General features: G+C 41.8%; 1 protein-coding gene across 1 annotated transcript; it reads left to right on the forward strand.

Annotated features, from left to right (window-relative positions):
- Window positions 1-1,136: 1,136 nt before the first annotated feature.
- On the forward strand, window positions 1,137-13,453 carry LOC146459419 (ATP-binding cassette sub-family C member 4-like). Its single transcript, XM_085089451.1, has 6 exons — window positions 1,137-1,667; window positions 2,310-2,692; window positions 6,285-7,621; window positions 8,020-8,590; window positions 9,678-9,814; window positions 11,686-13,453. The coding sequence occupies exons 1-6, from the start codon at window positions 1,137-1,139 to the stop codon at window positions 12,591-12,593; spliced, it is 3,867 nt and encodes a 1,288-aa protein (XP_084945577.1). The 3' UTR covers window positions 12,594-13,453.
- Window positions 13,454-14,000: the final 547 nt, after the last annotated feature.

A 14,000-nucleotide genomic window follows, 5' to 3' on the forward strand; every position in this document is an offset into this window, starting at 1 on the left:
CCAACTCATACAATTTGGCATAGAAAGTTTCATTCTAGGAAATCTAATGCAATATAGTTAGACAAGAGAGGATGAAGGTACCTTCATCCTCTCTTGAGTTAGACTAACAGACACTGGGGCCAGTGGAGTAAAAAAGACCAATTTTTCGAAACTATGGCGGTCTTTCAGATGACATACTTCTGAAACGAAGTCGGTGACTCCCCTGTTTTTGGTCATTTCCAGTCTGACACAAGTAACTCATTGCCTAGCCATATTAAAAGTTAAGTTTAATAACAAAAAATCGATGCTAGAAGACTTCCGCTCATTAAAATAGACTGACACTAAAATTAATGTTCTCTCAGTACTTCAAACGCGCCTTACAACGTAGTCATCTAAAATAGTCTGTGACTTTGCTCTGCACTGACATTTTCAGTCTGTGGTTCAGCCAGATGGACTGAATATTAGACAATTCATACAGTGCGCAGATAACCGGCAGCGTATTAAGCGCGCTAATGTAAGAGAAAATATATCAGTTTTGGTCGAAACAAACACAACTTTCCGTAAAGCAGGGTGCCCCTGTATTCCTCTCTTGATTTTCGTTTGACGTCAGTGCTCTTTTGAAAACGAAGGTCATATACCTGACAGATAATTTTTTAAACATTGTACGAGCATAAGGCGATACACTAGAGAATGAGCACAGACGTAAGTGTGGTACATCTAGTCATATACCGTGAAATCAGGCATTCACCCACGCATTCACGAGAGCTTTGTATCCTTTTCAGTAGAATATGGTTATGCTCCTAACAAAGGCAGTGGTCTTATTTATTCGTGATCAGTTTGATGTTTGTGATCCAAGAACACTCATCTTCTGTAAAACGCGTCAGTAACGATCGCTTCCGGAGTTCGTGTATTAACTTGGCGGCTTTTACGTGGGAAACTTTGAAAGGTTTGTGCTGCCTCATTCGCTCAGTCTCGCTTGTGAAATATAAATAAGCTGAAATCCGATTTACCAACCAAAAATTTGCTCAAATGCCAGCTTCCAGCCCACATTTCCCCCCAGATCTCATTCCCAGTGCACAAATTTAATGATCAGATCCCGTTGCAGGTCATTTTTTTAAATTTTTTTCTTTATTAATCCAACTCTAGAACTGAAGGTCATGGCAAGAAATGGATATAAGAAGATCAACAACGATGCAGATGTACAAAAAGACAACTTCGTGTCTCCTCTTCTCTTTCAATGGATGAACAGCGTCTTCAAGACGGGAAATGAAAGAACGCTTGACGAATCTGACTTCATACCTCTTTCAGCAGAAAACACCACTTGCTTTCAAACTGAAAAACTTACAAGAAAATGGAATGAAGAAATCACAGATAGCAAAGAAAAGGGAAAAAAACCCAGACTTTGGAAAAGCGTTATGAAGATGTTTCCTGCTAAAGATGTTCTAATCCTTATCTTATTTGGCACCTCGAATGCAGTTTGTCGCATTCTTGAACCGTTACTTCTTGGATATTTCATGGCGTCCCTGTTGTCAACTGAGTCACAGCATAGTTATCGCCTCTATGGATGTGCTTTAGCCATGCTCATTACGTCTTTGACCCGTGACCTCTGCTCACACCAGTTTGCATACAGAGGTGAAGTGTGGGGTATCAGAATAAGCAGCGCCCTCAAAGGACTAATTTACATGAAAGTAAGTTAACAAAAGCTATCTAAAGACAATCTAAAGCACAAGTAATCCGATCGTCTATAAAGCCCTAAATTATATATTTAAATATTCTTCACGTGTTAGTTAAGGGCCAAGATCACGTGGTGAACCTGCGCATTAGGTGTAAGGAAATCTATCAAAATTCTAATGGTCTTCAATGTATCTGATATGAAAAAGAACCCCCGAGTAGTGGGCGTGATCACGCACAACAGCTACATGGGGAAACAAACTACGCTTGTGAAGTTACCTCATAGCCTGCGAAGCAAGCGTTTCCTCCTCTCCCCTCCCTACTTCCTCTGTTTTTTCGCTCTGTTCCAGTTTCCGCACGTTCATTCAGCGATAAAGGCACAAAACCACAACGGAAACTTTTTCTACGCAGGCTAATAAGACTAGAAATGAGATGAATTACTTTTTACTTTGTGGGTTGTTTTGAGTGACATCAGTCCATTTAGTCCTTTTCCCTTTCAACAGAACATCGTCACAACGATTTACAAACTAAGTGATTCATTTAACATTGCTGTTCATCCCACTCATCCTCGGCCGCCTCACTCTTTAGTCAGTGCACTCAGTTTCTCTTGCCATGGAGTTTATTTGTTGACAGGCAAATCTGGCTTTTTTTATTTCCAGACGCTTCTTCTTCGGAGGGATGCGTTATTAAAGTTAACCACAGGTCATATAATTGACCTTGTCTCGAACGATGTTCAACGATTGGAGCAGGAAGCTATCAAGTGGGGTTTCTACTGGGTGATGTCGTGTTTTGAAATAGTTGTAGTAACATTTTTACTCGTCTATTTGATTGGCTGGCAGTCTCTCCTGGGAATTCTTTTCCTGTGTTTTCTTGTGCCATATTTCGCTGGATTGTCATTTGCTGGAGCTACACTGCGCTTGCGCATAGCAGTGGTTTCCGACAAGCGCCTCTCGTTGATGAACCAGGTGGTCCGTGGGATACGTGCCATCAAAACGCATGCATGGGAGGATCAATACCAAGAGAGAATAAAACATTTAAGAAGGTATGAATAAGCCCTGAGTATGCTAGAGAGTCTACAAGTACCTAGAAACTAGAAATATATATTCATAAAGTCATGGTATACAGCAGTTAGTTTGTTCCCTCCATAAACGTATTAAGCGCTATGCTTGCAATTGGTTACTAGGTAAGACGTAATGAGCGCTAAAATATTGCCCAGACTTGAATGACACTGTTTCATACTTCAGGACGATCGTTCTCCCGGAGAGTATTGTCTCCTTAGCTCATCTCTTCGATTCCTGTTGCTTTCTTGATATCTGGCGTTATCTTCATACGTCTTCTTCTACCTTTACCTCGTCTAGATGGGATGGCCATGGTTGTTTGTCTTCTCGTATTCATCTCTTTGGTTGTTCTTTTGCTTGGGTTTCGCCTGTTTCGTCTTGAGATTCTTCCTTGTCCCTTTTCTGATCATTGTGCTGCCCAACTTTGCGTTTCTGTTCCTGATGTCATCCCACCTGGACCAGGATTTTGGAAGTCTTGAAGATGATGCGTATGTGGAATCGGCCTCTTCCCTTTGGCGTTCCTGAAAGAACCGCCATATCGATAGCCCCTCGTTAGCAAAGTGGTGGGAGGAGGGGAAGAGCCGTATCAAGGGGCCTCACCATCCGAAACTGTTCTTTCCGTTGTCATTTGCCTTCTCAAGATCGTGACCTTCTTGTGCGACTTGTCGACAGCCTCAAGTCCCGTGTGGACAGAGGTGTTGTCTCTTGTGTCAGGCCTTACAATTCTGATCTGGCTGAGTTTACTAAGTTCGATTTGGAAGCTGCGAGGGGGGCCCGGGTTCGTTCTTGGGGGAGATGGGTTAAGGAGGGGGTGTCGTCTTCAGCCTATTTTTTCCGTCTGGAGAAAAAGAGGTCTGCTGATCGCTGAATCTCTGCCGGTTGATGGTGCTTTTGTCTGTCATCCTGAAAGCTTATGTTGTTCTTTCTCTACTTTTCACTCCTTGCTTTTCACTTCTTGTCCTACTGATTCCTCTGCTTTCCGGCGGATCAGGCAGAGGTTTTTGAAGGTCACCTTTTTCTCGACGACTGTTATGCTGCTCTCTGTGAGATGGCCTTCCCATGGAATTCTATGTTAAGTTTTGGAGTGTGCCTGCAGCTGATTTAGTGTCTGTCTTGGATTCTTGCTATGATTTTAGTCGCTTGTCCCTCTCTCAGAGCAGAGATGTTATTGCTCCTCTTTTGAGAAGGGTGATAGTCTTGATCCATGTAATTGGAGGCCGATCACTCTTCTTAAAGTTAATTATAAACTTGTTTCGAGTGTGATCGCTGTTACCGGACTTCTCAAGGTAATTCATCTTGTCGTTGCTGAGGATCAGACGTATGGAGTCCCTGGACGTTTTATCGGAGAGAATGTGGCTTTTAGGCGGGATGTCGTGGACTATGCCGCTTTACCCAACGTGCGCGTTGCTCTTTTCTCTTGACCAGAAAAAGGCCTTTGACCGTGTTGACTGGGATTTTATGCGGGCAACCTTGCTCAAGATGGGTTTGACCCTTCCTTTCTTCCTTTCTTTGTTCTATAGAGAACACTCTTGCCTCTTGGAAAGGCCACTCTCTATCATATAGGGGTAGAGCCCTTGTGATTAATGCTTTAGCTCTTTCCAGGGTGTGGTATGTGGCTTCTCTAGTTCACGTACCTCCCTGGGTTTCATCTGATCTTTGTAAGCTTGCTTTTGATATATCCTGGAAGGGCAAACGTGATGTTGTTCCTAGTTCTCTTATTGTTGAGCCCACTTTTGCCGGTAGTTTTAATGTTTTCGATGTTAAACTTAAAGTCTGGTCTTTAATTGTTCAGTGGTCAAGCGTTTTTCTGTTTCCTACTGGTTTCGGTCTGTTTTTAGTGCTTCTCCTCTTCGTGTTTTGTCAAGTCCTTTTCGTTTTAATCCTCGGGCGCTACCTCCGTTTCTTTTTTTGTTTTCTTCTGCTGGCGTTGCGTGCGATGGACGGTGCTTTTTCTTCTTCTCGTTCTTGTCTTGTGATAGGTTTTTCCTCTCCCTATCATCTCTATGTGCCCTTTGGTATGTCGACCAAGTTTTGTTATGTCTATCTGTTATCTGAACATCAGTCTATTCCACACTGTGTTGACAAGTTTCTTCCCTCTTATGGAGTTCTTTATTGGTCTACTACCTGGCAGCAGCCTTTCTTTTCTTTTTTTTTTTTTTATCTCGATTGACCGTCTTTTGTCCTTTGGTTACACGTTACATTTGCCTTGTTTTTGTGGTCCTGTTTTGGAAACTGCCGCGAAGTTGCTTTTTCGTTGTCCTCTGGCCCAGAGTGTCCTGTGGTGATTACAGACCCTCATGTCCTCGTTTTCGCTTTTCATCCTTCTCTCCTTTGTACGTCGTCACGTCCTATTTCTCATTTCTGATGAGTTGAGGCGTGTCCCGCGTATTTTTGTCTATTTGCTTCATTGTTGTAAGTTCTTCATTTGCCTTTCTCGTTATGACTATCGTTTTCGTGATGTTCGTCCTGGTGATGATGATGTCATTACGAATGTTAAGGCCTGCGTTGCTTATCACCTTTCTACTTTATTTAAGAGGTTTCGGTTCCGCCGCCGTCGTCGTTAGTTTCATCGGCAGTGGAGTGCAAGCGGTCTTGTCTGTCCTGTTGTTGATGCTTGTCTTTTTCTTCGCTGGTAGGAACTCGGTGACCCCGGTTCTTCTGGGTGAATCTGTTAAGTGAGTCAGTGTGCCTTTTTTCCTAGTCATTTTAGTTGGTTGCACTGGGCTTGCTTGAGTGAGTGTGTTTATATTTTTGTCCTAGTGGCCTTCATTGGTCACACTGGGTTTGCTTAAATAAGTATGTTTTTGTCCTGGTCGCCTTAATTGGTTGTACTGGGTGTGCTTGAGTGAGTGTGTTTATGTTAGCAGTTCCTTCCGTTTTAACTTATTCTTTTGTCCTGTTTTGCCCTGTGAATGTGTTTGTCCTGTACTGTGTTTGTAGTTAGCGAAGTTCGATCCCTCGGTGAAGTTTGAGGTGCTGGTGCACTACCCATTTAAGGTGAACCTACTGTTGTGTGATGGGATTAGCCGGTATGTTTGGTGGGCATTGAACTCACTCTACGGGGGCCCAGCCATTCATCTTAAACACAAAAAAACCGACCACCTTCGTGCCATGAAAATGTGGTCGTAATAAAGAGGGGTCAGATTAACGTGGCTGTAAAACTAAAACTAGTAAATGATTGGAATTTAAATTCGTTCGGGGCACAAATAAGTAGTCGTGATAACGAGGTGGTCGTAAGGCGGGAGGGGGGGGGGGGGGGGGGTTCCACGTTAAAAGGTTCAACTTTGCTGCAAATAGATGACCTCTCCTGCATGAGAATGTACGCGTCCTATAATATACAACACAATGTTATGGCTCAGCGTTTCGACCGCTTTACTGCATGCTCGGGTCCGGCTTTATAAGGAGATGACTAGATGAGGTCAACTGGAAATTTCATATAACCAGGAGCGGATGGGCTCTTGACGGAACCTTCTTCTAAAGTATAGTAGTGTCCGGTCCTATTAGCATAAGGGTGCTATTTTGTTGCATTATGCTGTGTTATATCCTTTATAGTTTTTGTGTCTCTTTTTATTGCAGACAAGAATTAGGCTTCATCAATACGAAGAGCGCCGTTTTATCAGGTGTTGCTGCTTTGGAGTACACTTCAACACCAATGGCGACCCTGCTGTCTGTACTCACTCTGGTACTAACTGGTCAGCCTCTTACTCCTGTTAATGTTTTCACGCTTGTATGTTTTATGGGCCTATTAAGAAATTCCATTTGCTTGCACGTGGCTTATGGTTTGCTGGAATTATACGACGCGTATGCCTCACTGGCCAGAATAGAAGACTTCCTTGTTTCAGATGAGAATCTATCTTTAAACTGTGATTTTAAAAGCGGTAGTGACAGCGACAGAAGTCTTCTAAGTTTAAAAACAAATAATCGAATGGATCTTCCCGTAGAAAATCAAGCGATTTCACTACCAGGTAACATGAAAGATTTGAAAAAAACAACGATTTTACGGGTGACGGGGCTTACAAAGAAACAAACGAAACGCGAAAATGAGTTTATTTTACAAGATGTCGAGTTTACCGCCCAGTCAGGAAGCTTAACGGTTATCACTGGACCAGTAGGGAGTGGAAAGTCTACCCTTCTCTCAGCAATCGCAGGCGAATTCGAAGATTCAACAGAACAAATAAGCTACAAAGGAGCTCTTGTGTTTGTTCCTCAGATAGCTTGGATCTTCTCTGGAACTATAAGAGAAAACATTCTGTTTGGTGAAGCATATGATGAAGCCAAGTACGCCAGAATTATTGACGCATGCGCCCTGAACCTGGACATCCAGCAGTTTCCTGACTGCGATCAAACGATTGTTGGAGAACGCGGTGAAGTTCTAAGTGGAGGTCAGCGGGCCAGAGTAAGCTTAGCACGCGCAGTGTACGCTGATGCAGACCTTTATCTGTTGGATGACCCCCTGAGTGCTGTGGATTTCAAAGTTAGCAAACATATTTTTGAAAAATGCGTCAAGGGCCTCCTGGGTCAGAAAACGCGGCTGATTACCTCACATCAAGAACAGCACATGCGGGAAGCCAATAACGTGATTGTGCTCCACAAAGGTCAGGTGTTGGGACAAGGAAGCTTCACTGAGTTAAAAGAAAAATTTATTCTGAATAAGACAGTTGACCCACTTTATAAGAAATTGGGCGAAAACAAGCCAAAGAACAGCACAGATTGGGAAAACGATGAGACGGATGAAGCTTCGGACAGCTTTGGTAGAATTGCTCCCCAAACCGATGAGGCCCAAGGTCTCCAAATTTCAGAAGAAGATCGCGTAATCGGAGTTGTATCATCTGAGCATTACTGGAACTACTTTAGAAGCGGATTGTCTTCCCTTATGATCTTAGCAATAAGCTGTTTATGTATTATTAGCCAAGGTAAGTGACGACAAATTTGTTCACAGCTCTGAGCTGCTTGTTCGGTTGCCGGTTGAGAAGTTAGACTGATTAACAACTAACTGAAATAACAGCAATCATAATTGTCAACTTAATTTATACCTTTTAGCATCAGGGAGACACGTACACAGCTGTATCGGAGGTCAATATATAATAAAAACAGGGTTTGTTAAATAAAATTAAAGTGAACTCTTTTGACATACTTCCGGGGATGCCTTGTATTTCCAGCTTACTAGTATGCAGATTTCTGTAAATTTTGCTTTGATACGTTTCCGGTTCCCCATCAAATTTCAGAAAAAATTCTTCCGGTCCAGAGATGAAACACGGTAGCACTGAATCATTGATGTCTGATCTTCTGCTTTTTGTTGTTGTTTTTTCAGCAATGATAGTCTCCCCTGATGTGTGGCTCTCTTTTCTCACAAAGATGCACCCAGATGCTCAGCAAAACAAGATAAATCTTATTATCTATGGTTGTTTGGTCGGTTCATCTCTGATATTCGCCATCTTTCGAGCATATGCATTCCTGGTGGCTTCTGTCAAATGTTCTAAGCGTCTTCATGAGAAAATGATTGTGGCTGTTTTAAAAGCACCAATCCTGTTCTTTGATTCAAATCCCGTGGGAAGAATCATGAATCGGTTCTCTAAAGACATCGGCTATTTGGACGAAGTATTACCTAAAATATTTCTAATATCCATCCAAATGTTTTTGTTTGTGGTGACGGGATTTCTTGTTCCTGTCGTCGCAAATCCTTGGCTTCTATTTGTTGTTGTCCCATTGATTGTGTTCGCCGTGAGTATTTCAAGGTATTACTTAAAGACATCCAGACAGATCAAAAGGTTAGAGTCGATTTGTCGAAGTCCTGTTTTTTCTCATGTTTCGGAGACCGTTGATGGGCTGGACACGATTCGGACTAGACGAAGACAAAGAGATTTCCTGGACCGGTTTTACAGGTATGTAGAACTTTCACGGAAATAACGATGAAATACAACATTTTTCGTGATGGGCTAGCTCTCGGGCATTTTTTTTTTCGCTAAAGTTCCCGAGCCATTACAACGATCCACCAACAAAGACTCGGGTTTGTTGGATACAGATTTATAGCTGTTCAGGTTTTCAACTTCAGCAGCTAAAGTAGTAGCCCAGGGATTCACAGCAAGTGAATTCCCGTGATCATGACGGTTCGGTGAGGACCATAACGAAGACGGTGTCCAATTATAAATTAATTAACAATGTTGTGACATTTTCATCGTACCCAAGGGATCCTCGTTTTTATTCTTTTTGTACCTCAAGCTACCTTGTTGTGAGGGGAAAGCAACCATACCATGCCGTGCCACGGGAGAAATCTCAAGGTTGTACCCTACCATTTAGTTTAATTTTTGTTGTGGATTCCCCTCAACCGCTTTTTAAATCTTTCCAGGCAAGGTTTTCGTCCAATGTCTAGATTACAAATTGAAACCATTTTTAAAACGTAATGTCGCCGTCCGTTAAATTAACAGCCATAACAAAACAAAGGAGACCATGACCATGGCTTCCTGAGTAAACAAAATTAACAACATCTCAGAAAAATCGAAAAGCGGAAAAAATGACCCACATTCAAAAGACAAACCACAGTAATCTGCTCCCAGAATACAAATTTTCGCCTTTATACGAGTTTGGTTGCAACATATTTTCCAGGTTCGTCGAATTCGGCGGTCGCTAATCATTTTCGTGAATAAAAATATAGACAGAATTGGATTCCAGTCAGTTCAATTATCATTATATAGTTCCCTCCCTCATTTGAGGAAAGGTCCTTTTCAAATCCTGGCAGAATGCAGGATGTTTGTCCCATGAAGCTAGTTTAATGGCCTACATGTAGCTCCCACGAGTCTAGTAATGGGAAGGTCTTAGGTTCGACTCCTGATAGGAGCACTCGGATTTCCTTTTCCAAGTACGCCTGTGTCATTCACTGAATAATACATGATTCTCAAGATTCATACAGATAAGGGCGACCGATTCCGAATTAGGGCCATTTTAAAAGTGATCACAGATTTCTCGTTGCAGGTATCAAGATGTTCATAACCGATCATTAATTATGGTGGTGGGAGGTGGACGATGGCTCGCTTTCCGTTTGGACCTGCTCGCGGCACTGTTGATTGGCGCAGTGGCCCTTGCTGCAATTCTGGTGTCTCAAGATGCGGGTTGGTATTGTTTAATTTGTTTATTTACTTTCAGGAACGATCAAGAAAAATCAGCATAAGTCAACGAGATATTGACGTTTTGATATTTTTATCTTAAAAAAGAAATTCATTTTAAAATATCACTTTAACACAAGGGGAGAGTTACCAAACCACACTTGAACAATTCCAAAATAAAAGTTTTGAGAACAACGGTTAATCCGGATTTGGAATCCTGGTGTTTTATGACATAATCCTCCATGATAGCTGAGTTTCATCGTTTGTCTCACGATTGAGTCACATAGATGTGGATCGCGACGTTTCGACCGCTACGCTGCTGGTCTTCATCGGGCGAAGGTGTCGACTGATTGCGTAACACTATAAATAGCACCTTGGTTTGTGTTGATTGGTGCGTTTCGATCCTCTCTTAGGCCGTTTTTGATTGGAGGATTTCAATCCTTGTCGTTCAGACAAGAAATAGTTCCCTCGGCGGTCCGCCTTGGTACCGATCCGCTGTTGTGTTGTTTGATCGTGGGCATCCACGCTTCTGGAATTTCAATCCCATTATCCCTGTTGATGTTGCCGGGGTGAAGTCTTATGTGAATAGCCTCTTTAACCCTACGGGTGTACCAAGTGGGTCTCGGTCAATAAACTTAACCTCATCCCAGAATGGATAATGGCCCGTCGCATTGCTGTGTTCTGAAACGGCGGAGGATTTGGTTCGAGCAAGCCGTATGTCTCTATCGTGTTCTTTAATCCGTTCATGCATAGATCTACCCGTCTCTCCAATATAGACCTTGCCACACTCGCAGGGAAGCTTGAAGACTACTCCGGTCCGTCTTGTTTTGCTTGATCGACAGTGTCCTTAGGTCGCCCTAGGTGCGATCTAAGTGCTGTGTCAGATCTGAAAATTGTCCGTATGCCCTGCTGATGTAGGCAACGGCGAAGAGCCTCTAATAACCCTTTGACGTATGGTAGCACCACAGTAGATTTAATTTAAGGTGCAGGTTCTTTTGTGGCTGTTTGTTTCTTTTTTTTTTTCACAAACGAAAACGGATAACCGTTAGAAACAAGAACTGATGAGAGGTGTTTCTTTTCTTGAGAGATAACTGAGTGGTTTAGTTATGAGGTGTTTCGATCGATTGACAGGGGCACTTGAAAATACCGCGTTTTGCAGATTATGGCTCAATCGTGACTCAAACGATTAAACTCAGCTATCATTTCAAACCACGATGACGGACACTTTTCATAATATAATCCTACATGTAACATAACTTCAAATTTCGATATTTCACTTTTTTACCAACCGTCTAGACATTAATTCAAACATACCTCGAAACTAGCTTGGACCAGTCATTGAAGTCCTTTCGAGACGTCGTCGAAGGCAGCAAATTTATAGAAATGACATCAACTTACGGCTAACTTGCCTGCACTCCAAAATTCAACTAAACAACCCTTTTTTCCTTTTCTTTTTGATAACATCTGTCTGCAATGTTCTTAGCTTTTTCGAAAAAAGGGAGAATAAGCGTGTGTAACGCACTTGCGTCTTTTTCTTAGTTCGAAGCCTATTACATGGGAAAAGTTCATTTCCGGTCTAAATTGACTGGTAATTTGCACACCCATTTTGAGGCATTTGAATTACACCACCTTTTCTTCGAACGTAACGGATGAATTAAGTCACAAAAAAACTACGAAAATTCCCCAATCACTCAATTTAGACTTTTTTCTCCAGCCTTTTTTTTTTTTTTTTTTTTGAGAAAAAAAAGAAATTGATTACAAGTGGGTATGGAGAACACGAATTAATAAAGCAGTTGTTGTGCATATATTATGGTACATTGTATACTCGGCTTTGCAATTTTTTCACCAATAAAATGCTCTCTCTTTTTATCAATCAGCCTTTGCCGGACTTGCCTTGGTTTACGTTACACAGACCATAGTCTTGATACAATACACTGTTAGAAAAACATCAGACGTTGAGAATTTAATGACGTCAGTTGAACGAGTCATTACGTACACCAAACTAGAATCTGAGCCTGGATACAAAGTGGAACGACTTCCCCCGAAACACTGGCCACACGAAGGAAATATCACATTCCAAGACGTATCACTGACATACTATCCTGGAGGACCTCAAGTGTTGAAGAAAATTAACTTAAACATCGAAGGAGGAGCAAAGATCGGTGTTGCAGGCCGCACGGGTGCAGGAAAGTCATCTTTTGTGGCAGCTATTATGCGCATGCCAGACGCTGATGGGGAAATAATACTTGATGGAGTTGGAATAAAGGAGATCAATCTCCGAGAAGCTCGGAGATGCACATCCCTTCTTGGCCAGCACCCTGTCCTTTTTAGTGGATCAGTGAGGAAAAACCTCGACCTTATGGAGCAGTTCAAAGACGCAGATTTATGGCGAGCCTTGGAGGATGTGCAACTAAAAGATTTCGTGCAAAGCCTGGAGGGACAGCTGCATTACAAGTTGTTGGAACAAGGTGCAAATGTCAGCGTAGGAGAGCGACAGTTGATCTGTTTGGCTCGTGTGTTGTTGCAGAGGAGCAAGATCATCATCTTGGATGAACCAACTGCGCATGTGGATCCAGACACAGAACAAACAATCTGGAAGGTAGTGCGTGAGAAACTGAAAGACTCCACAGTGATCACCATAGCTCATCGTTTGAACACAATTAGAGACTGTGACAAGATTTTGGTTTTGAAAAATGGAGAGGTTGATGAATTCGATAGCTTTGATGCACTGGTGATTAGAAAAGGAAGCACCTTGAGTCAAATGGCTCAAGTGGCGGGTATCTAGAACTAGCTGACGTTTCGTAAAGCTCCTCATTTACCAATTAGTTGCTGTTTTGAAATAGTAGCAAAATGTTCCCAAAACAGTCTAACACAAATGAGCTTAAGATATCTTGCTTTAAAGTTTAGAACGAGAAAGTAAAATTAATCATGCGTTCATGTTCACCATAAAACCTTCAATGTGGTCATTTCACGTCGTTATTTTGCAGAGAGTGACAAAGGAATGTGCCAAAGTTTATAACGCACGTGCAAAGCCTGTGTTTTGCTTATCAAAACTATTGTTTTCTGTCGTTCTCGTTGCCGTCATCGCCGTCACTGCTGAAGGTCCCTATTTAGAAGTCTACTTTGGGCAAGCTACCGCCAGTTCATATAAGTGAAACTTACACACCGTTCTTAATTACGGAATTTACAGATTGAAAAGAACTGAAGTTAGATGGCGGATTATTGCACAACTTACAAGTCAAAACAGTAAAAGCTCGACTTGCTTCTCTTTCCCTCGCATCTTTATGACTGAATTAAGCGTTACCTTGCTGTGTTGCTTACTACTTACCCAAGTAAGCGTATCGTTGTAAAAAGTTATAGGCTAACCTCGTGTCTTCACCAGAAGAGGCAGCGATGCCTAGTAGTTAGGGCGCCGGACTTGTGGTCCCGTTCTGACCACTTAGATTTGTTTCACGGTAGCCCCGTTTTCAAATCCAAGGCCATGCTTTGTAAATAGCCAACTGGTTTTGCCTTACACCAGTTGGGCTTTTTTAACATATGTTATGTTCAGTTTGTATATTTATTTCACTAATTTATAGTGTCCCCAATTAGTACAATAGTGCTAAATACTTCGACACTTAAATAAAGTCATTTATTTTATTTTTATTTCAACTTCCGTTTGTTTTAACTTAAGGACGGTACCTGCTAATTCAAAGTTATTTTTGCGCGGTTTATTACCATGTCGCAAAGAAGATTTTGAAGGGCGTGATGCTCAACGAGTTTGCCTATAAATTCTGAAGGTCTCTAAAGAGTCTCTTGACTGAGTCGAAACGCTGCGTCAGACTAGCCACGAACATTTCACAAGTATTTGACAATTTTTCAATTCTTTATTGTTATTGAAATTAAAAAAAAAAAAATTGGTGGTAATCATGCATTTTTCAGAGATAATTAATTCATAGCATTTCTAAAAAGCTTTCAAATACACAACAATGTATGGAATTTTTTCCAACTTGAAACTTAATTATCACTGAAAAATGTGTGGTTACCCTTAATTTTCTTTTTGAATTTTAATAACACTTGCTAATTGCCAAGATCTTCTTTTCCCGCATATTCATAAACCGCTAAAAATACCTTGGAATACTGTCCAAGAAACCAGGCCCCAGTTGTTCAAAGGGCGGATAATTTTATCCACAGGATAGTTCGCTATCCGACA

The sequence above is a fragment of the Pavona decussata genome, unplaced genomic scaffold, assembly GCF_977016875.1.
Source record: "Pavona decussata unplaced genomic scaffold, jaPavDecu1.1 SCAFFOLD_219, whole genome shotgun sequence".
Taxonomy (NCBI): domain Eukaryota; kingdom Metazoa; phylum Cnidaria; class Anthozoa; order Scleractinia; family Agariciidae; genus Pavona; species Pavona decussata.